Genomic DNA, 22,540 nt, shown 5'->3' with positions numbered 1-22,540 from the left:
CTGTACAATTAACCCAAATAGTGAACGCAATAACTGCATGAAGTTTGTGTAAAACGAGCGATTTGGATGCATTTGTAGCAGATTATTTCCTGAGACGAGTCTTTCTGTTATTTTTAGGAACTTTTAATGGACTTCTCTGTCTTTCTGTTAATTTTAACAATCATTCATACTTAATAGGCTTATTTCTTTGGACAAACTCAGTGTTTTCTTCTCCCTGACGCTTGGCCATTGTTCTATCAGCTCTTTGGTTGTTTTAACTGAGTACTTCTCTAATGCAGGACGAGGCTGTTCAGCAGAGAGGGAAGGTTGTGAATGTAACTTGTGTTCAGGTCTTCACCGTACCCTTATCCTGTTTATATCTTAAATAATAATCCAAACTTTAAAAATAACAATTTCACATGAATGAAATGTTGAGATATCGGCCAAATGTATATTTTTTTTTAGAAAAGTTGTCTTACACCCTTTTGAAATCAAGAAGGCCTCGTGACCCTCCATGATGCTATGGCGACCTCTAGTGGGGGTCGGGACCCCCAGATTGGAAACCAGTGGTTTAGATAATCTGAATGAACTATTGGCTTGTTTTCTGATTGTCTGTTTTTTTTGTTGTCTCTGACTACTTTGGTGAATTCAGTGTTATCATATGGAAATAGTGCCCAAGTAGTCATAAACCAGAATTATTCTTTAGTGTCTTCCAGACTTTAGGACACCACTTCGGTTGGAGTTTTTGTGAGAGGAAACTGAGAAAAACACCACAGCAAGAAGAGCCTTGTTCAAAAATTTTATTTTCTCTTGAGATCATAATGGTTTCAAATCTGCTTGATATTCCACGTAGTAACAAAAACAGTATCAAACCTCATCAGTAAGTTAGTGACAGGATTTCAAAAATTAAAGGACTTTTTTTTCTTACTGTTGAGTCTGATTCTGTAAATCGTATGTTATGATATATCAGCTGACTGTGAAAATGACGTTTCCTTAAATTGTGAGTTTCCTGCTAAAATAAAAGCATCAATACTGGTGACTAGCAGGCTTCTATAACAACTAAGGATTGAGTCTCAAGATTACACAGGCGCTGTAGAATCAGCAGAGGAATTCAGTGAAAGGTTGATGAATGGTACAAAAGTCCTTGCACGTGGAGCTCCGGCTGTTTCAAACAGCATTGTTGCCTCTGAATGCACCAATGTGGTACAAGTTCATCTGTGTTTCCCCACAGTTCTTAGTCCTCTCAGTGACTTGTAGGTAAGGTGGCAAGCGAAGTCGGCTCCTCCTCATCTGAATCAAACTCCACATTCTCGTCTCTCACCCACTGGCCGCTCCGGTCCTTCAACCACCCATCACTAAGAAATACACAAAGCAAGATGAAAGCCATGATGTTGGCACAGTCAAATATACTGAGCTGACATCGATACTCAATATCATGATAATGCACAACAAATAAGACTCGGTCAAAACCGAATATATGGCTGGACTGTGTACGGTCAGTCTGTGAATTTGTGGCTAAATTGTTACACAACTAGTCAGTGGTCATGTCTATGATGTTAAATCCGGCGTTACATGTCCACCAGGTCCTTTTCATTTTGAAAGAGCAACGGCCGATGAGGAAACTCCATCACTCGGCCGACAAATCGTGTAACTTCATCACTCAGTCAGTCAGTCAGTGACAGACTTGCGTTTGTAGTGCTGGCCCTCTGTGGTCCAGCTAAAAACAGTTGTGTACCTTTTCAGTTTGAGGTAGTGCTCCAGCTCTCTCCTCCTCTCGGCCGTTACAGGCTCTGCCTCCTGTGTCACTGCAGCCTGAGCTTCTTTCGTGTCTTCTGATGGATGTGACCCTTCACTGTCTACAGGACACAAAACATGCAAGCAATTAAAGCACAATCGGACCAGGGTTTTCTTCAACACAAAATCTGAAAATTAAAGATTTTCTTATGGCAGACTTTACCTGCTGTGCAGCCACTAGAAGTGCTTTGTGATAAACTGTTTGAAAATTCAGTTTTCCGACAAGCTTTTTCTAGTTCGGATGCCGTTTTGCTGGAAGAGTTGTCGCTGGGACCTGAGCCGTTGCTCACCGCTCCTTTTTCAGATTTTGTACTTGAAAATAATAACAGATTTATGTTTAAAACTGTGTTTTTTTTTAATGTTTGTGATGATTTCTATATGAAATAACCATCTCACTCACCTGGTTTTTGTATGGCAGCTGTTATATGGGACAGTCTTCAATAAAGCATGATGTGTAAGCTTCCGTGTTTGTGCCAGTAAAGGGGCTGAACAGGACGGTTCCTAAAAACACAACAAAACACTGTGTGTAATCGTAGAAGTGTCTCAAAAGTCAGAAATCAGCTCTCCTAAATGTTCCATCAAGTGTTGCTCATCTTTTCCACAACAGACAATAACTTGGAAATTTGTATCAAGTAGGATGTCATATGTCAGGGTCACATGGTAGTCACAGGCGCGCCACACACAAGACAACCACATGGTTCAACAGTCTCAGAGAAAGACTAAGTTTGTTCAGCTCATGTTTTTTTCCTCCAATGATGACTCACTGACCTTCAGCCTGTTGGATAATCAGGCTGACTCCGTCTGTTGTTCCTGCGCTCCAGAAACAACTTTTCCATACAACCACATGCATCAAGACTTTGTGAAAAGTTTGCTGATGAGTCAGCTGAACAGCTACTTGACAGAGAAAAGGCACCTTATGCTCATTACTGTTATAGTAACCAACCTGCCTTGTGTCTTCTTCAGCCTGGACGTAGTTTTCATGGCGCCTTTTTATTATTTCATTCTTCAGCCGTGCTTTCTTGCCATAAAATGCTTTTAATCCTAATGAAATACAACATAAAAAACAACTGTTTATTTTCTAAGCAATATGTAATTACTTTAAGTTGCATATATATATATATATATATATATATATATATATATATATATGGTTAGGCAATATAAAAATATACACTGTGAGACAATATACATTTGTCAACCATCATACAATTTACCATTTCATTAATACCATAGTACTTGCTATCCCTTCAATATCTCTGGTTGTATTATGCCACCATGAGCAATGTTGAAAATCAATAAGCTGGACAGTTTTATGGTTATGTTGGATTTTTAGATGATTTTTGCTTCATTGTGCAAATTGACTTTATTGTCAGGAGTTTAATTTATTTGCTGAATTAGCCGAAACAGAGTGGTTATTTTATGCATAGCCAGCCTCTTAATTGATTTGGCATGATAATAAAAATGGCACACTGTGATAGAGTACAATATTGTATCTGTATTGCCTCCTTCTATCTGTCCTGGGAAGCCCCCTCGACACAGTGGAGTTGGTGGGAGAGAGGAGGATGATGGCTAAGCTGTCATCCATGATGGAGAATGACTCCCACCCCCATGCAGCACACCATCTCAGCACTGGAGAGCTCCTTCAGCGACAGGCTGCTCCACCCAAAGTGTGTGAAGGAGCGCTATCGCAGGTCCTTCCTTCCTGCAGCTGTCAGACTCCACAACCAGCACTGCTCCCAGTAGACCACATACACTTACACACCAAAAACTGACAATAACCTGATATTTTCAGGTGGAATTTAATTAATTCATTCTCATTGTGCAATATCATTTTCCACTTGTGCAATTTTGTTAATAGTCTGTTTATTGTCAATACTGTATATACTGCTCCTATTTTTTATACTTCCTTCTATTTAAATGGTTCATATTTTATATGAATATCTTATCTTATCGTCTAGATGTGCCACTGTTGAAAATCAGTTATCACATTAATTTACTGATGAACAGTAGATTTCACATTTAGGCTAATTTTGATGTTTGTCACTATGGTTTTATTTTTCAACCAAATTATGTCAGGATATAATTTATATCCAGATATTCCATAAATATTATTTTGCTAAATCATCAAAACAAAAGGCTGTTTATAAGAAAGTTACACTAGATATAATCTTAGGAAAGAAAGGAAATCACTACTTTAACACATTGCCACAAAAAAAACCTGCTGGTATAAAAACTAAACAGCATCATTAAGTGTGAGTCAATTAAACGCCTCTCACCTTCCAGGTGTCTCTTCCCGTTCCTGTGGACTGTCAGCGTGTCGACCGTGTCAAACACAGGCCGGTAGGAGCACACAAGGCAAGTGTATCTAGAAACGGAACAAACAGGTTGGATTTCAGCTTCATGTCATCTGTTATCATGTGTTTAAACAGCCACTTAACAAGCTCAGATTACACTTTCCCAAACATGTGAGTGTTCACCTTCCATTGTTCATAAGAGCTGCTTCATCTTCTGGAATAAAATGAGACAGAAGATCTGCCACACGTCGTTTCTGAAACACAGCAACAATAGAGTTAGTAGACCTAATTAAAGTAAAGATGCATCTCTAACACGTGGCTACTGGATGCTAACCATAACAACATGCATAACCTCCTAAAATCTCCTCTAAAAGAAGCTGAAAAGTAAAATGTTACCTTCAGTAAGTTCAGCTGACTCTTGTCATCACCTTCCCTTTTAAAAGACATGATTATTTTGGTTGTTAATCTGAAAACAGATGTCAGTAACAGCAGGTTAGCATAGCTGACTAGCTGCTACTTCACCACAATAACATCCTGATAGCAGTGTTGCGTTCACTGTCAACAAAGGGAAATGGGGAAATACAAGCTTCCTATTTTAAAAAAAATACCGTTCAGCTCAGTTTTGTGGTGTTAAATTGTTTTGATCTCGGAGTTTGCCAGTGACCACCGATTTCTACTTGTTTCTCTTAATTTGCAGAACCCATATAATCATTACAACGACATGGCTAGGCAAAGCCACTTACTATAGTTTGCATTTGTACGGTTTAGAAATGTTCAATATACCTTAAATTAGATCTGATATATATTTGAAATGCACCACATGTCTTAAGTGAACCTAACGTTCAGAAAACATTAAAATAAGCAGAAATCTTCAATTGCTGATTAATTATGTGTCAAGGACCTCAATGTGTTTCGGTTATTCCATTTTGATTTGAATGCAGCGCATGTGACGACTCATGAGACTGAACTCGGCAGCCAATAGTGATGGGAATTCCGGCTCTTTTTAGTGAGCCAGATCATTTGGCTCAGCTCACCAAGAAGAGCCGGCTCTTTCGGCTCCCAAACGGCTCCTTATTTAACCACTTCTGCCTTTTATAATTCAGCCAAATTTAGCTTTAGCTGTTTTGACCTATGATCAGTATGTGTGCAGATATATCACTTAAATTATTCAATTTAATTATACTAAACCTTATAATTTTTTTAGAATACCGTAATTTTACATGCTCCTTCATTTCCGATTGTCACTCATCTTGTCTGCTATTTGCGCACAACACTCTCTTTCTCTCCTCCTCTTCCTCCTGCTCTATACCTGTAGACCGTCAGAGCGCCGCGCACCCCCGCCCCTCCCTGTTTGATGGTATGATCCTTGTCTGTCATCACCTGATGGTCGCAAGGACGTCATTAACACAACATTCAGTCACAGTCAGTGCATGGAATGCCCGTGGCGTGGAGAAGTAATGATGGCGAGATGAAGCTTCATGAAGCACTGAAGCTTTCCAGCAAATTGGTTCGCAAAAAGGTTCATCCCAGGAGGCTTAATATGTACACGAAAACCACCTATCGGTCAAATAGAGTAAAACAGGCAGATATATTCCCGATATGTGGCAGTGGTTTAACCGGGCACAGGGCAGTGAATGTGCGTGTGTAACTAAAGGAAAATGTGAGATGGGAGACATTATTCGTTTTTATTCAGGAATAATAAGTTCTCAACTGTATTTCGGCTTCGGGCGTCTTCAATGACGTCATTTGTCTAAAACGATACAAGCCTTGATACGTATTTCACAGAAAACTTCCTGCATTACTCGACAATCTCCGAAGCCTCGGCACAGCACGTAATATCCCTACGGAGAAGATCGTCCTGTCATTCTGCCTTGAATTAATTAAAGAAAAAAAAAAAATATGGCTCTAGTACGGGAGCCGGCTCTTATCGTTCACTTAAAAGAGCCGGCTCTTTGAACCGGCTCGTTCTTGAGCGGCACATCACTACTCGGCAGCCATGGCAACATATGGCAGCCAGCAGCTGACTGCAGGAGACGTGAACACACTGTCAAGCTACTTCTTCAGGTGTTTGTTTGGGAGATATGGGAGGTGAAACTTGTTGTCAAGTAAGTTATTATTATATAGCTGTGGCAGAGGTTCGACAGGCAACAGTCACACACGGAAAAAAGTACTAACGTTAATTAGCTCACAACTTAGCAGGCTAACTAACTAAACTGCTAGTTTGTTTACTTCACATGCAACAAGTAGAATCTGTGTATTCTCATATGATATGAACAACATGAACGTTTGCTGGTACTCGCATTAAACCACCGTGTTGCTCGGTTGCCAACTTATTAACGGAACCATGTCCGGGGATGGAGCGGCTTTGCCCACCGGGACTAACGGCCTGCTCCGGGGGAGCCGCACCCGGTCTTACGGCAGTCTGGTACGGAGTCCCGTTCTCCAGAGAGGCGTTGAACACAACATCCAGCCTGGAGAGACTCTGCAGGGACTGGCTCTGAAGTATGGAGTCTCTGTAAGTATTACTTCATCCTCAAACTATTCAAGTCAACTCTTTATCTTTATTGTTCCTTAAGCGCATATATATATATATATATATATATATATATATATAAATGCATTTATATATATTTATATATATATATTTATATATATGCATATATATATATATATATATATATATTTATATATATGCATATATATATATATATATATATATATATATATATATATTTATATATATATGCATATATATATATGCATATATATATATATGCATTTATATATATATATATATATATATATATATTTATATATATATGCATATATATATATATATATGCATATATATATATGCATATATATATATATATATATATATATATATATGCATTTATATATATATATATATATATATATATATATATATATATATATATATATATATATGCTTAATATATTATATATGTGCTTGGTATTTCCTCCACTCATCTCAACATGGTGGCAAGGTCACAAACTTTCTAATTTTACAGCTAAACAGTACACTAAAATATGTTGCTGAAAACATTTGAGGCGAGAAATAGGCATTACAGTAACAGAATATGGATTCATATTTGATCAGCGCTGCCTAGTTTGACCGTTTGGTCGGAGTTCGCGAGTGATTGACAGCTGCTCGGAGACGGCAAGGCTCCAGCTCAGCTCTGATTGGTTGTTTTCCTCCGGTCTGTGAGATCTTGCAGATGCCATTAGGAGCACCGGAGGACACCGGAGGACACCGGAGGACACAGAGGCACACGATTTTTTTTTTAGATAACCTGTCTCGTGCATTTCTGTCAGGACATAGTGACCGTTTTATAAAAATAACTTTTTAAACATGCTCTAACCAGCCTACCACAGCTTTAAGTTGATAATGAATCAACAGTCTCAACCCTAATATCCAAAATCACAAACAGCACAGCACTTTTAATTAGATTGTGTATTCAGCCGTTGCCAATTTGCATGAGTTAATTGTAGTGTTGTCCTGCTCCTGGTTTTAGTAAAAAAAGCAAAAAGTACCAATCAACTTTATATTATTAAGTGAGACTATTTACAAAAGGCTGACGAGGTAATCTTCTCTTACAGATGGAGCAAATCAAAAGAGCCAACAGGCTGTACACCAACGAGTCGATATTCCTGAAGAAGTCCTTGTCGATCCCCGTGCTGTCAGACTTGGACCGCTGTAGTAACGGGGTGGATTTGGCGGAAGAGGACGGTGAAGAAGACAGTGCTGGCTGTGCCTCTGCTCAAAATGGGCACACGGGCAACTCCTCTGAGAGGAAACAAAATGATGGCAAAGAAAGAGCGTCAGACCTTTCTCCAGCAGATTTTCTGAAAAGGTTGGATGGCTTGATAAGTCAGTCCAAGCAGGCTGCTGTCAAAGGATGCCAGGAAGCAGAGAAAAGGTATGACTGCACGGCACAAGACAGTCATTCTCCATGTTTGAGTGCTCAAGTCTTGCCATTTTAGTTGCGTCTGTGCTGCTGTTTGGCATTCAAAGTGTTAATATATTTCATATATAGCATGTCGCCATTTGTTTATTTTCCCCCAAAGACGAACCAGTTGTTGAAGGCTATGGTCCAAGTCAAATACTTACCTAACACACCTTTCCATCTAACTGGCCTGCATTCTTATGAACTACTTCCTGCTTTGGCAGCAAAGGTTGCTACTAGGGCTGTCCCGAATACCATTTTTTGGGCTTCGAAGCTTCGATGGGAATATTCAAAGCTTCATGGCGCAGTGCAGCAGGTTGACATGTTCTTCTGTCTGTCTGTCTCCATCTCCCCCGTTTCAGTGCCCGAAACAGTGCAGCTGACACACTACTGTACCTACACGCACCTCTACACACAACAAACAGCGATATCTGTCTGAGAATAACTAATAATAATTTATGTTAAATATGAATAATGTGGGATTATTCCTTATTTCATGGGCTATTTTGGGGATTTATACATTATCATTTTTACATACTTCAATTACCATGGCAGAGGTCAGAGCTTCAAAGCATTCGGGTCAGTCCTAGTTGCTACTGAAAATAAGATTGTCAATACATGTTGCATATGAATGTAATTTATAGGTCACCTGTTTGATATTTTAACAGGACTCAGGCGGTTCAGCAAAATCTCATCGATAGCTGCTAAAGATGAACGCAGGCTGATTTTTGTGTGTGAATCATATCAGTATTCAGACTTACCGTATCTTCTCATCTGTTTATTCTTCACAGGGCCGCCGCCCTAGAAGCAGCTTGCAGCAGCAGGAAGTCAGACTGGCGGCCGCTTACAAGGTCGCAGAGTGTCATTTTATCTTCCAGAATGCAACAGCAGCAGGCATCACACGTGGCAGTACCCCTAACTATCACCAAACTCACCAAGAAACTGAGAGACAGGGAAGATGAGATCTTCCAGCTGTGACTTGATGTTCCTCTATGTGACTTGCCGTCTCGCTCTGATCATTAAAGGAACTTTTTCTAGAAAGCCGTGTGGCAGGGTTCGGCCTGCAGGCTAATGGAGCATCACAGATAAAGGAACAGATCTGCTGCTGTATGGACTTGAAGCTTGAATGTCTTGTCATATTGCCATTAGATATTAGACCTTCTAACTGGAAGTTACACTGTCTTTTAACATGATTTTAAAATGAATATTGCACTAGTGTAGCCTTCTTATTTATTTGTTGAGACATATACTGTAGATTATGAAAAGCTACGGCCCATTTGGCTTGTTTTCCCATGCAGGAGACAAGAGCGTGAAATGTGAAAAGTGAGAATCCGCAGTCACAAGTTGGTTTAGTCATATGACTTGATATGGTCAACTCAACAAGTGGTCAGTTTGTAATACTACCTCACAACCTGATAGTGCAAAGTCGGCCAAGTTTTCTGAAAACTGTAAAATATATGAATCATGTTATCTGACTGGAATATGAAGAGCACAAAGTCTCTCTGATACTACTGAACAATGTAAACTCTAATGTATCCAAAGTTTAAAAAAAGACGTCTTTTAGAATATTCTTTGACAGCAATCTTTTTATTATTTATGTGCATATTTTTTTTTTTAATTTCATTTAAGTTTTGTATAGTTCATTTTAGAATAAAAAAAAAAATGTTTGATCCCATGTCTAGATTCAGAGTCTATATATGTCCGTACTTACTCCAGAAACCGTTGACTCTCATAAGCACTTGATCTTTAAAAACAGCTTTCTGAAACTTCAACTGACTTTTCTCCACATTGTTGCTCACACAAAGAAGAAATATTTCAGCAGTTAAACACTAAATTACAGTATTTGACTATTCTATAAGGTGGAGTGTCCAGCACAGGGATTTATAATCCCCTTGTTTGTATTGATTTTCAATGTCTTTTTGTAATGTAAAACCAAAAAAATAACACTTGTCTGTGATCCAATATTCAGAAAAACATGAATTATAGGATTAACAGTCAAGCAGTCAACACTATTTAAGAGGCAGTCTTTTTGTTCTGAACATGTTTTGAAGCGGAGACTGCAAAGTGTTGGTGTAAGTAATTGTCTACTGTGGGGCTGTTTGCTTTGTTATTGGCTGCATTGTCTTCTGGACGCTTCAGTAAATACAGTACATTGAGTTGCTGAATATATGGTCCTGACCACCAGAGGGCAGTGCTGTATTACAGTGGCTTTGTTCCCTGTCTGTCCTCTTTATGCAATATTTCCAGCTGTTTTAACTCCTCCTCTCCAGAATACATGACATCAGTAGTTCTGAATGAAACATTTCAAGGTCTCAAATATTTAACGTCGGATGTTCACAATCTAATAAAACAGCTGATATAGTATAAACCAGTTTATATTCAAGTTTGGTTTCTGTGAACTTTGTCTGAATAAACAAGAATATATCACAATTGTACAGTCTATATCACTTCTAGACATTAAAAACGTGAGGAATGACTCAACCAACTTTATTTCTATCCCACATGTTCTTTGAGAAAGATGGGTCAGCAGTTTTGTTCTCAAATCACTTGTCTTGCGTTGCCGGTCCTCAGCAGCAATAAGAACAATTGTGTCCAACAGTGAGTCTTAGGTGAGTCTGCCTATTGATCTCCCAGTGTCTGTGTGACATTTTACTGTTTCTACGTCATATAGTCCCCTCCTCCATAAGTTTGTCGAGTCCTTTGCAGATCTTGGTGAGGTGGGGTCGGAAGGGGCCGCTGGGCTCGAACAGTTTGGTCAGGAGCTCTGGATCAGAGTAATGGTTGAAGACGTGGTTGATGCGACCGTGGGATTTAGGGGTGAGGTGGGTTTTGACCAGCTTCAGCATCAGATCCCTGCAGATGGTCAGAAGCTCCGCCATCACTGCTTTATCAAAGGTAAAGTCCACCTGCACCAGTCGGGGGAAATGTAATGTCAGAACGTTATTACTGAGGCTCATCTTTAATATCTGTATTGGATAAAAGACAAAATCCAATAGAGGATTTGTAAATGTGAGACAGATGGATGGATGTAGCAAACTCGTGTATCCTTAATTAATCAAGTCTTTTATTGGGCTGCACATCCTTAAAAAGAAAAAAACTAAAATGCACTTATAAAGCAGCCGATTAGACTGTTGTCAGGCTGTTAAAGATGCGTTATCAGCCCCTATAAGCACCATAGATGTGGGTCAATAGGGGCCTACTAGTAGGTTTTATCATCTATTCACATGGTAGATCACCGAAAGAAGGTACAAAAGAACACAACAGTGACCTTTAGTGACCGTAGTAATTATGACAGGAGCAGAATCGCAAGTCAGGCGCTGTAGTGTAGATATCGTGAAACTTGATGGATGGGACACAAAAGACAGGACTTTCACCCAGGAGACAGCAGTCCGCATCTCGTGTGAAACCAACAATATGTTTGTGTTTATACTTATTTTCACCCAAAATACGATGTTTTTCCAAAATGTAACTTTTTTTTTGTTGCCTAAACCTAAAGAAGCCTTTTGTTTGTGTTCAAAACGTGACGTTTCATTCAGTTTTACAACATGTTAGTTGTTGCTTCTAAGTTTTACTTAAACAACGTAGTAGTTGTAGTAGTCCCCTATGGGGCTTGTAGTGACTGATGATGCCTATTTAATGGCCTGATAGCAGTCGAATGGGATGAGTATAAAGGGACAGTGTGTAGGATTTGGTGGCATCTTAACGTGAGCCGCCGAGTGCAAAACCATAGTAACGCAGTTCGCCTCGCTCAGAAGCCATCCTTAGTTTCAGGCTTCCCCTCAGGTTAACACTGTTGGCTCTGTCAGCACTGTTGCCGTTGTTTTCACTGGTACCGTTAGCTACGAGCCAGCTGTGCCGTGTTTAGATAGATATAAATGGCTCGTTCTAAGCTAATGAAACCACAACGACTCTTAGTTTCAGGTGATTATACACTAATGAAAACATAGTTATGAATATTATATTCCATTTCTGCCAAAAGATCCCCCAAAATGCTACACCCTGTTATTAAATACTGCTGCACACACTTTTAGGTTTTATTTTTTTTATCTAGTAATGACAACCTTTCTTGTAGTTGTCAATTTCTGTAAATCTAAACTCTAAATGGTACAAACCCATCTATGTTCTGTCGTATGTTATGAAAGCCGAGTTGGACTCTTGAATACAGGATAGAAAGATTACAGGGGTTATTTACTGTTTTGTGTCAGTCCATCTGTTGGAAATTTCCTTCCTGAACAAGTTTACCGCTGTCCTTATCCTTATGTGATTTATCTACTAATTGGATTGTCTGTGTCAGCGTAGAGTACATTAATCTCCGATCACTCAAGTTCTGGCTTTCCAAAGCCTGCATATATATCGTGTACATTAAAATGTGTAATCGTACCTCATAGAAGCTGATAGCGGTCATGGCGCCCTGGTGCAGCTTCTTCTTAAAATCTGTGGCCACCCCCAGCTCCTCTGTGCTGAAACGGTTGTTCTTGAACAGCACGCCGATCTTCACGGCTATCTTGACCAGGTCTTTGATCACCTTCTGGGCCTCCGATTTATTACCTGAGTACTCTTTGGAGACGCGGTACAGTTCGTCCAAGATCTCGCTGCTGGTGTCGTCAATGAACATTTGGATGGAGCTTTTGGTGGCCATGGTGCTGAGGATCTTCTTCTGCGCCCTCAAGGCCATGTCCTTGGAGCTGAAGGCGTCCATGGTTGCCTGTATTGACGGGGAGAAAGAAAAAACTATTTTCAAATTGTGTCCAGAGAGTTGGTGATTAAAAGTGCAGTAGTGAATGTTGCAAATTAGTAGTGCTAATACATTAGGACTGACATTAGCAAACTGCACATAATACTCCCAATCACAAATATATTTAACATTTGCAAGTCCAGCTTTCTCTGAGCGGATTGTGAGCTCACGGACAGTTGTTTCCTCCAAAAGTGCTCTTTCTACATGGAAAAAGACTCCCTGTCACAGCCCATACCTGACACCAGATTACAGCTAATCCAGAGCCTCAGGCAATTAACAATAGAAATACTTGCTCTTACTTATACTTGCTTTTCTCCAACGAATACAAGTGCTAAATATAAGGGTGAGTTCCCACTCTTCCAAAAATAATGAAGATATTTATAGAGAGAGCCTTAAAAGAAGAGGAAGTACAACATCTGGTTGCTGCTCGGCAGAGTTTCAGTCATTTACTGGCCGACAACAAGCAGCTGGAGTAGTTGGAGTTTAAGTGCCATGTTCAAGGGCCAACCTTTTGTTGTTATGGAGGCTGGGGAGGGCAACATATGTTCACCTCTCTTATCCAAATTTCACAGACGATCTGGGGATTTGAACTGGCGACCTTCCAGTCATTACTTTGAGTCTCTGACTTTCAGATTGCCAGCTATTCAGACACCTCACACACAAGTATTTCAGTGACGCAAATGTTAACAATTGAAGCTCAAATATTTCGTCATATATGAAGATAAAAATAAATTGATATCTGCTCAGTGCTGCGAGACACTATACAGGCAAAAACATTGTTTTTCATACACTGGTCAATTTTTAAAAATGTTGGGCTATTTTGCTTCCATAACGTGTCTTCTTTCAGATTAGTGGAAAGGAAAACATCTAAAATACACATTTATGTGTTTATTTTACTACTTTGTCTATTTACGTCTGTAGATTTCTCCTAAATTCCCCAAAAGTTACCATTAGATATTGCCTCATTTGAATATTTAAACATAAACTTATTAGTATTACTTCCCAGTTTCATTCGTATCTATATTCTGAAGATTTTTACAGAGGGGTTTGTCCATATACTGTATCATTCATAGCCTGATTTATATAACACAAAAATTTATTTTTTAATGATTGTTGACAGTGTTTTCTGATTTATGGAGTGATACAAAGAGATATATTAATAATTCCCTTTGTATAAACCTTTGACTTTAATATGTAAAGAAAATGAAACAATAATACTGAAGCTGGCTTTATCCAATGTTCAGATTTCTGTTCTGGAAATGTATAAGAATTAGCACATATTTGATAATATAATGCCTTATTTGCATATTTAAACATAACATTTCAGAAAACTTGTAATACAAAAAATAATTTCCATATCTATTAGTTACAATTGTTTTCCCTATTCTCCTGGGTTGTCTCCCCTTAAACACTGAAAATACAATGCCTCATGTCACATTTGAAACACTTCTTTTATGTAATGTTAGTTCCAGTTTGTGTTTGTTTTTGTATCTGACATTCACATATGAAGCCAAAAGGGAAAAGTACCATGGAAGAGACTCCACAGAGGCTTTTAATTTCTCCGCTGAGACTTTAACCACACCTAGCATCCATCACAGAGAAGCCCCCCGGGAGGTCATCAGCATGCATGCTGCACGCTATGACAAAATCCACTGTTTATCTTTGATTGTCAACACAGTTTGAATTAATTCCTTTTAAATTACGTTTGATTTTACTCCTCTAATCTCTTACATGAAAGCAGGCAGATTTGGAGTGGATCATTCACGAAGGAGAACTACGTTTACTCTTTATTTAGCTGATGTTCTTATTGGAGAAGTAGAGAAGACTGGGCAAGCAAAAATCCAGATTGAAAGGATCAGATTACAATGACTCTTACGATAGATGAAGCAACGGTGTGTCCTTGTAGAATACTTACGCTTGGTAAATAACTCCTAGTTGTCTCCAATCCCACAAACACACACATAAAGAACACTATAAAGTCCTCTATAAATTCTCAACTCCAACTTCACCTTAATCCAAAGTATTTGCGATGAGTAAGACAGAGTCTACAAAGACATACAGTATCTGTTGTATGCATCAGTGCCACTGAGACTTCTGTGTATCCTCTCTTACTTCCTGTGTCATTTGGCCTTACAATCACACGTTTATAGACCCGGAGTGTTCAAACAGTTACCGAACATCTTTCAGTGTAATTTTCTGCACTAAATTCCACTTCTGGCCTGTGTGGACAAGTATTTGAGAGGAACAGGAAGGTTGCATAGCTGAGGCAGGTCCATGCCTGCTTTTCCCAGATTGCAACAGTGACAGAGCATGAACAGAAAGTGAGCACCCCAAACAGACTGCCTTAACTACTGGCCTATAGGGCACTGGTTCCCAACCTGAGGAGGTTTCTGGGGGGGTTTCAAAGGGGACACTTGACCTCTGACCTCAAGACATGTGAATGAAAATGGGTTCTAGTGGTACCCACGAGTCTCCGCTTTACAGACATGCACACTTTATGATAATCACATGCAGTTTGGGGAAAGTCATAGTCAAGTCAGCACACTGACACTCTGACACTCTGACAGCTGTTGTTGCCTGTTGGGCTGCAGTTTGCCATGTTATGATTTGAGCATATTTTTATGCTAAATGCAGTACCTGTGAGGGTTTCTGGACAATATTTGTCATTGCTTTATGTTGTTAATTGATTTCCAATAATAAATATATACATACATTTGCATAAAACAAGCATATTTGCCCACTCCCATGTTGTTTAGAGTAACTTGACAAATCTCCCTTTAAGGTACATTTTGAAAAGATAAAAATTGAGCAATAAATAACTATGGACTATCATGCGATTAATGGTGATTGAATATTTGAATCGATTGACAGCCCTATGTAAGATGTTAATTTAAAAATTAGAGAAGTACGCAGTTAAAACAACCAAAGAGCTAATAGAACAATGAAAGTGTCAAGGAGAAGAAAACACTGAATTTGTAAAAAAAAAATAAGCCATATACGGCCGTAGGTATGATTGTTAAAAATATAAAATATACAGTATATACATAATACAGAGATTTGTATTAAAGGTTCCTAAAACAATCTCATCTCTGATGCAATATTCACAGGAAATAATCTGCTCAAAATTCATCCAAATTGCTAATTAACTAAAACTTCCTGCAGTTATTGCGTTCACTATTTGGGTTAATTGAACAGTTTATCAGTTGTTCTCTACTGTTATTGTTATGCATTGAATATAACATGAAATATCCATTAAATGTCACTTATGGGCCTTTCATGTTTGCGCTACGAAAAGCTGTTGTTGCACCGCGCAAGCTTTCGCAAATAGTGAGTTTCAGAGCACCAGCGGTGCCGTTCCCGCTTTCCTATGTGAAAGGCCCTTTAGTCAGGGGTCGTCAGTTTACTCAATGATAACAGCCTGATGGTGGCTGTAATGTGTTTCTCTCATGCCTGTTTATGCTTATTAGACAGCGTTATTCAAATGATGATATTCTCGTTGTCCGACCTCAGTGATGCACAGTCAGCACTGTGAACCAACGACTCCACGGCTCGCTAATAAACCCAAAAAGTGATCGGGTCGCGTTAACGATCGTATCATGCAAATACGGAGCGCCGGCTGTGACCCTCCCCGTCCCAGCAGCGGCATCCATAATAAGCAAACAATCACTTTTATAGGAGATCTCACTAGGTTCCATTTTACATGCACAACCATTAATTTCGAACAAGTGTCACATTTCTAATAGCTCGCTTTGTTACAAAAGCTTTGGGTTCCCTGTGGGGAATTAAAGAACATTCATTAGATTAATTTCCCTTAACGGTGATAATGGAAGTGGAGCAGCGTGATAGCTATTTCAGATTCATGCTTCAATCTCATTTATTTGCTAAAAAGACTACAGGGATTTGAGGGACATGCACAGTGTGTAGTCATCAGCCGGTATTCCACATAGTGAAATGGAACTCCTCAGCAGGAGACTGCTTGGCCTTTTGTGTTTCTACACTGTTTGTTTTATGCAGATCTATCAGAAGGTTGAGGCCGTTTGAAGAGAGCCTTGAAACATTTCTGTCTTACAGGCAGCACATCGCCATGAAACCACTTTTCTGTAATGGACGTCGGTCACATCGAGGACACTTTCAATGTTGAGCATCAATTTTCTGGTAGCGATGGATTGAAGAGGGCTTTTAAGCGTCGGTTCGTTGTTGGCACCCACCAGGGAGTGACTGCATTACATGTTCAAGTGTTTGTTTCCCTCCCAAATTCCTGCTGGGTTTGACAAGCACCTATATACTGTGTGAGATCTGATACAGTCAGGAGAGCAAAATGAAAAATAACAGGTGGAAGCATCATTTCGGAGTTACTGTTAACAGCCAGGCGGTGAGGAATGTTTAAACATTAGGTTAATGGACAGTCAAGAGAGAGAGAGAGCTGATTGGTTGAGCCATCCAGGCAGACAGGAGAGGTAAATATTTAGCATTCCTGAGATGACTCCAGCATCGGGCCTCAGTGTTTGCGTACATGTATGAACTTGTGCCTTTTTGAGTAAAAGTGGTTTCCGGTTGTTTTTGCACTCAGGTGTTTTTGTGACTAAACGTGTTGGAATTTTTTTTGTGTGTGCTTGTCTCCTCACCTTTTCCAGATTGTGTAAGTATGATGATACAACTTCTCACAGGGCTAAGAGGGTGATTCATGAAGCCCTGTTTGACTCAGCCGATCAAAACGTGCCCTACACTGTTATTAGAGTGCAGCAGGTCCTCCTTACTGCGAGCTTGACAGATGGACATCCTCGCTGACTTTCATCTCCACGGCAGCCAGGTGGAGTACACCAGTGGTTGGTGGTGGTGGTGGTGCACACACACACTTCTACTCAAACTTCATCGAACCACTTTTTTATTGGCGTGACTGGAATGTAAGATTATAAATGTCTCTGAATTTGTTGGGTCTCTACTGTCAGCTGCCTGTCTGAGTTTTCAGACATAAAATACACCCTCGTCTCTCCTCGTCTCCCACTGCATTCTTTATAATTCATATTAATTAGGACTGTCAATCGATTACAATAATTAATTGCGATTAATCGCATGATTGTCCGCAAATTAATTTCACATTTTCTATCTGTTCAAAATGTACCTAAAAGGGAGATTTGTCAAGTATTTAATACTCTTATCAACATGGGAGTGGGCAAATATGCTGCTTTATGCAAATGTATGTATGTATTTATTATCGGAAATCAATTAACAACACAAAACAATGACAAATATTGTCCAGAAACCCTCAAAGGTACTGTTTTTAGCATAAAAAAATATGCTCAAATCATAATCTCAAGCCCAACAGGCAACCACAGCTGTCAGTGGGTCAGTGTGCTGACTTGACTATGACTTGCCCCAAACTGCATGTGATTATCATAAAGTGGGCATGTCTGTAAAGGGGAGACTCGTGGGTACCTATAGAACCCATTTTCATTCACATATCTTGAGGTCAGAGGTCAAGGGACCCCTTCGAAAATGGCCTCGACAGTTTTTCCTTGGCAAAATTTAGTGCATGTTTTCAGCGTTATTTAGGATTCCTTAGGGTTTCTAGTTTCATGTGATATCAGTATCTTCACTCCGACTTTAAAATTGAGCCCGCTACAACCACCGAAAGATCGATTGCGTTAATGTGTTAAAGAAATTAGTGGCGTCAGCGCGCTATTATCGTGTTAGCTTTGACAGACTTAATATTTATATAAATGTGATTTATGGTGCTGTGAGATTGCTGCTAGAAAGCCCCGTTAACACCGGTCTGTGTGGGAGAGTAAAAAAATTTTTGACCACAGTGAAAATGTTGTTTTGAAAAGCCAACAAATTGGATTAAAGCAGAATATTTCATTAAATAAAAACATCTTGTGAATTTTGGAAATTATTACATCTATCTCTTTTCAATAAATTTTGACTTTTGGAGTGAGTACTGTGTGTGTTTGAGAGCGAGGGGGGAAGAGAAGGTGGAATGTAATGTTTCTGTAAGATCTTAATGATAATAATTTGAATGCCAACGTTATGAATAAAGTTTCAAACTATTTGGTGCAGCCCTACTTTGTTCATATTTTCTTTTGATTACCGTCAGACGAGCATGTTGTCTTGTTCGTCTCCAAAGCATCATCTGTTTTTCCTTCAGTCCCTGTCAAATACCTCTCCATTCTGTAAACCTGTGTACAGACTACCTGTCTGTATGAACACCATTGCTATAGCTGATATGTTTACTGTTCCGCCCTTTCCCCTCAGTCACTCCCGCTTCATCTGTCATGCCTATGCGCCCCACTAGGGGGTCGCGCCCCACACTTTGAGAACCACTAGAGTAGACATAGTTGCAACAGGTGAGAGGAGGGTATAGGTCTCTTTTAGCTGCCCGCAGCCTTTGATCAGATTCAACAATGAGAATGTTCCAGAATAAAAACAACAGAAAAAGCCATACCACTCAATCAGGTGAAAACAAGGAGGCTATTGTTGAAAGGTCATCACTGGTGGCTGTATTGAACTGGTAGAAACTTTCTCCTGGCGATGAACCCAAAGAGGATTCAAACAGTAAAGCTGCAGGATTTCTGTGTCCTTCTACAGCAGCTTTCTGTGCACGATGAGTATTGTGCCACTTCCGCTGTCTCGTTTTGAACTGGAGGGAGGCAACAGGGCTGAAGGTTCAGATGTGTAGATCTTGTTTAAACTCTAATGTTCAATTACTTCAGTGACATATTGGAATCTGTATAAGGTTGGCTAGTTGCCTTCTTCATTTGACAAATCTTGTGTTTTATGTTCTTTTTATTTATAGACAAGAAAGCATTTTGAAATCCTCAAAAAGCACATGTTGCAATTTGTCTATCAGCATTGCACAACTCGTTGCTCAACCCACCCAGCTACAATGCCTCAAAAGGGAAGCGAAACAGATGGCGGTTGGCTAAACGGCAGAGAGTCATAAGCAGAGGCCCCACAGCTTGTTTGTGCACTAAAGTGTGAGTGACATTGCGCCCTTTTCGCTGTCTATATCTATGACTTCAAATCAAAGTAGGCCAGTGAAGAAGGGAAAGTCCACTGCCTCGAGATTTGAGTTGAGCAACTCCCAGCGTGTGCAAACAACAAGTGTGCGCTCTACATTTGTACATGACACTGTACTTGTTCCAGCATGACTGTAAGCGCATACATGCATATCTCCCAACTCAAGATGGGGAAGTGGAGACAATTTGTCCTCCACTCAGTCTGTCTCTTCTGGGTGCCAGCGATGAATACTCTTAATGTTTCCAAGAACATTAAAAAAAGGAGAACATAACACTAATCTGGAGCCCAGAGGATTTTTTTCCTGACTGTCACATGAACACGGCAGAAGTTCTCTTACCTGTGTGGTGTTTGTGCTGAGTCCCCCTCCCTCCTGGTCTGTGTCAGATATCTCCCTCTGCTCTGTGTCTCAGGTTGACAGCGCAGGCCGGTTGATTTAATGAGATCCCTTCATCTTCACCACGAGCAGAACCAAAAAAACCTGAAAGAATAGCCCTCCTGCAGCGCTTCTGTCAGAGCTGCCACCCTGTCTTAAGATAATGTTGAGTTGTACTTCCTTGAGGAACTAAATTGCTATGACACACCCCTCAGTGTGTGTGTCTCTCTCTCTTCCTCTCTCTCTCTTCCTCTCTCACTTGCCTATCTTGTGTTTCCCTCTGAAATTCAAACTCTTCAAACCCACTGTATTTCTCTCCTGCCCTCTCTCATCACACCTTGCCACTCTGTCTGATTCTGGCTGTCTCTCTGCCTGCTCCTCTCTGTATTGCTGACGTTGTGCTCTCTGCTTGTTCTGACAAGTGAAAACCCCAGAAAGAATTTAGCAATAATCCAGGGATGCAGCCAGTTGAAAGGGGAGTGGCTTAACCCCTTTTTTGTGTGTTCACCTTCGCTGGAATGCAGCTCCTGTCAGTGCGGCTGAGCACCGTGTGTCCCTCCCCATGTGTCTCGTATTCAAGGTAGAATCAAAACAATGAGTAGACAGGTCTTTAACACACACGTGCACACAGTCACTGAAACTAAACTCTTTTACCAACTTGTGGTACTTTTGATATAAAGCTTATGGCCAAAACACAGTGCCGACACGATGGTAATACTTTTATCCTGCTCCGTGCATCTGTGTCTCTCAAGCCTGTGTGTCTTATATCTGCTCGTAACACTATTTAGTCGTCTCTTTTGTTGTTGTAATTACAGAACAATTGTCTTGTCAAGACTGATTGCCATATATGCCCAGCCAGTTCTCATTCCAAGGGCGTCAAACACCGATGCTCTGTCACGGCTGTCGGCATTCGATACCGAAGCACAAGGCACCCTTTAGCATCGGTATGAGACGCACCAGGCGTTGCATTAACTACAATGTAAACCCATCCCCGTCAATATTGAACGATCAGGGAAAGTGCTGTGGTGGTGTAGTTTAAAGAGCGAAAGAGACGCACACGGTGGGTGGGAGGTGGAGGAGGATGGGTCCAACAAACACAGGGCTTTCATCCAGTAGACCGCTGTTCCAGTCCCGTGTTAAGTTACACATTCACGTTACGATAAGCTGTTCATTCGTGTCCCGTCTTCACAACATTCAGGGTTATTTCCACTGTACAAATGTAGTAATATTAAGCCCAACCATGTTGTTTTTTTCCTAAACCTAACTAAGTGGTTTTGTTGCCTAATCCTAAGAAAGTGTTTTTGTTTAATTCACAACATAAAGCTTGTGTTTACTGCGACCGAAAAGTGACGCCGAGGGGGTCTGACAAAGCACCAGCATCTGATGAGTTGGGATGAGAAAGTGTTGGTATGCCGTAGCTTCTCTACGGGTTCTTAAATGTTGTCAGTCTTTTTTGTATTAACACTTTAGATGTGCTTTTTAAAATGACAAAAAATCTCAACTTGAAGCTGAATTAACTGCAGATAAGACTGGCTACTAAATCTGGCACAATGACATCATAGTGCACTTTGTCCCTGATAAAGTGATTTATCCCCCTATAGAGGAGCCAGTTCAATTGTAGTCACAGCATAGGCTAATAAAATCTGATGGCCAATATCACTCTTATGAATAAAGCTTTGTTTGAGCTGGATGCCATAAAATGTATCAACCCTTTTAAAATCTTATTTGAGTGGGTGAAAAATAAATACAGATGAGGGTAATATAAATCATGAGTAACCACTATTGAGCCTGGTATTGTTCAAGCAGTCTTGTGCAACAGCAGGAAACATGTCTGCAGGTTTTGAAGTTGAGAATTCAACGATTCATTTAGAATCAGGAAGTGTCCCCTGGTTCTAAAGTTTATTTGTAGGTTTATCTGAATGGCAACCAGCTGTGCTGAGAGGCTGTTGGCTGAAGCACAGGCCATTCAAAAAGCGCCATCCAATAAACTCTCGCCAATGTTAATCGTTGTCAGATGTCGGGGTTAAAGGTCACGCTGAGACCCAGCTGGACTAAGGAGTGCCTGGACAGGACACCAGCCCACCAGTGAGCGCTGCAGACCGAAACACACCTGCCTCTTTGTTTTGCCTCCCACTCAGCCCTTCTGCAAGAAATTAACTCGAGTAAAGTCTTGGTAAAGTTTGCAACTGCAGAATGAGGTCTGTCACCGTGGCAACAGACAGGAAGTAGTGCTTAAGCGGTTTCCTGATGGCTTCCTCTTTATCGTGTAATGACATCTCACAAGGAAACATCAGCAGGGAGCTGAGTATCTGTGTGTAAGTGTGCACGCTTGCATGCGTTGGGGCGTACAGTATAAGTGAGCGTGCAGTATGTGTGCAGG

General features: G+C 40.2%; 3 protein-coding genes across 3 annotated transcripts; 1 reads left to right on the top strand and 2 right to left on the bottom strand.

Moving 5' to 3' along the window:
* Nucleotides 1-768: 768 nt before the first annotated feature.
* scnm1 (sodium channel modifier 1) lies at nucleotides 769-4,649 on the bottom strand. The gene is made up of 8 exons (XM_074653018.1): nucleotides 4,464-4,649; nucleotides 4,251-4,321; nucleotides 4,050-4,138; nucleotides 2,717-2,814; nucleotides 2,174-2,274; nucleotides 1,937-2,085; nucleotides 1,715-1,835; nucleotides 769-1,334 (listed from the first exon to the last, which is right to left on the bottom strand). Exons 1-8 carry the CDS (start codon nucleotides 4,512-4,514, stop codon nucleotides 1,223-1,225), a joined length of 792 nt encoding a protein of 263 aa, XP_074509119.1. The 5' UTR covers nucleotides 4,515-4,649; the 3' UTR covers nucleotides 769-1,222.
* Nucleotides 4,650-5,434: 785 nt separating this feature from the next.
* On the top strand, nucleotides 5,435-10,525 carry lysmd1 (LysM, putative peptidoglycan-binding, domain containing 1). The gene is made up of 3 exons (XM_074653019.1): nucleotides 5,435-6,582; nucleotides 7,689-8,008; nucleotides 8,827-10,525. The coding sequence occupies exons 1-3, from the start codon at nucleotides 6,412-6,414 to the stop codon at nucleotides 9,011-9,013; spliced, it is 678 nt and encodes a 225-aa protein (XP_074509120.1). The 5' UTR covers nucleotides 5,435-6,411; the 3' UTR covers nucleotides 9,014-10,525.
* tnfaip8l2b (tumor necrosis factor, alpha-induced protein 8-like 2b) lies at nucleotides 9,604-20,578 on the bottom strand. The gene is made up of 3 exons (XM_074653020.1): nucleotides 20,125-20,578; nucleotides 12,417-12,740; nucleotides 9,604-10,941 (listed from the first exon to the last, which is right to left on the bottom strand). The coding sequence occupies exons 2-3, from the start codon at nucleotides 12,732-12,734 to the stop codon at nucleotides 10,699-10,701; spliced, it is 561 nt and encodes a 186-aa protein (XP_074509121.1). The 5' UTR covers nucleotides 12,735-12,740; nucleotides 20,125-20,578; the 3' UTR covers nucleotides 9,604-10,698.
* Between the last annotated feature and the right edge of the window lie 1,962 nt (nucleotides 20,579-22,540).

The sequence above is a fragment of the Sebastes fasciatus genome, chromosome 12 (genome assembly GCF_043250625.1).
Source record: "Sebastes fasciatus isolate fSebFas1 chromosome 12, fSebFas1.pri, whole genome shotgun sequence".
NCBI lineage: Eukaryota > Metazoa > Chordata > Actinopteri > Perciformes > Sebastidae > Sebastes > Sebastes fasciatus.
The sequence above is the reverse complement of the archived record's forward strand: the minus strand, read 5'-3'. Positions and strand labels throughout refer to the sequence as shown.

Excerpts from the sequence above, each read along its gene's own strand:
- scnm1 (XM_074653018.1), bottom strand. The coding sequence starts at position 4,514 with ATGTCTTTTAAAAGGGAAGGTGATGACAAGAGTCAGCTGAACTTACTG. Across the intron at positions 2,275-2,716 it reads CTGAAGAAGACACAAGGCAG|GAACCGTCCTGTTCAGCCCC; the intron begins GTTGGTTACTAT and ends TTGTGTTTTTAG. Across the intron at positions 2,086-2,173 it reads AGCTGCCATACAAAAACCAG|TACAAAATCTGAAAAAGGAG; the intron begins GTGAGTGAGATG and ends ATTATTTTCAAG.
- lysmd1 (XM_074653019.1), top strand. The coding sequence starts at position 6,412 with ATGTCCGGGGATGGAGCGGCTTTGCCCACCGGGACTAACGGCCTGCTC. Across the intron at positions 6,583-7,688 it reads CTCTGAAGTATGGAGTCTCT|ATGGAGCAAATCAAAAGAGC; the intron begins GTAAGTATTACT and ends CTTCTCTTACAG. Across the intron at positions 8,009-8,826 it reads TGCCAGGAAGCAGAGAAAAG|GGCCGCCGCCCTAGAAGCAG; the intron begins GTATGACTGCAC and ends TATTCTTCACAG.
- tnfaip8l2b (XM_074653020.1), bottom strand. The coding sequence starts at position 12,734 with ATGGACGCCTTCAGCTCCAAGGACATGGCCTTGAGGGCGCAGAAGAAG. Across the intron at positions 10,942-12,416 it reads CCGCTATCAGCTTCTATGAG|GTGGACTTTACCTTTGATAA; the intron begins GTACGATTACAC and ends CGACTGGTGCAG.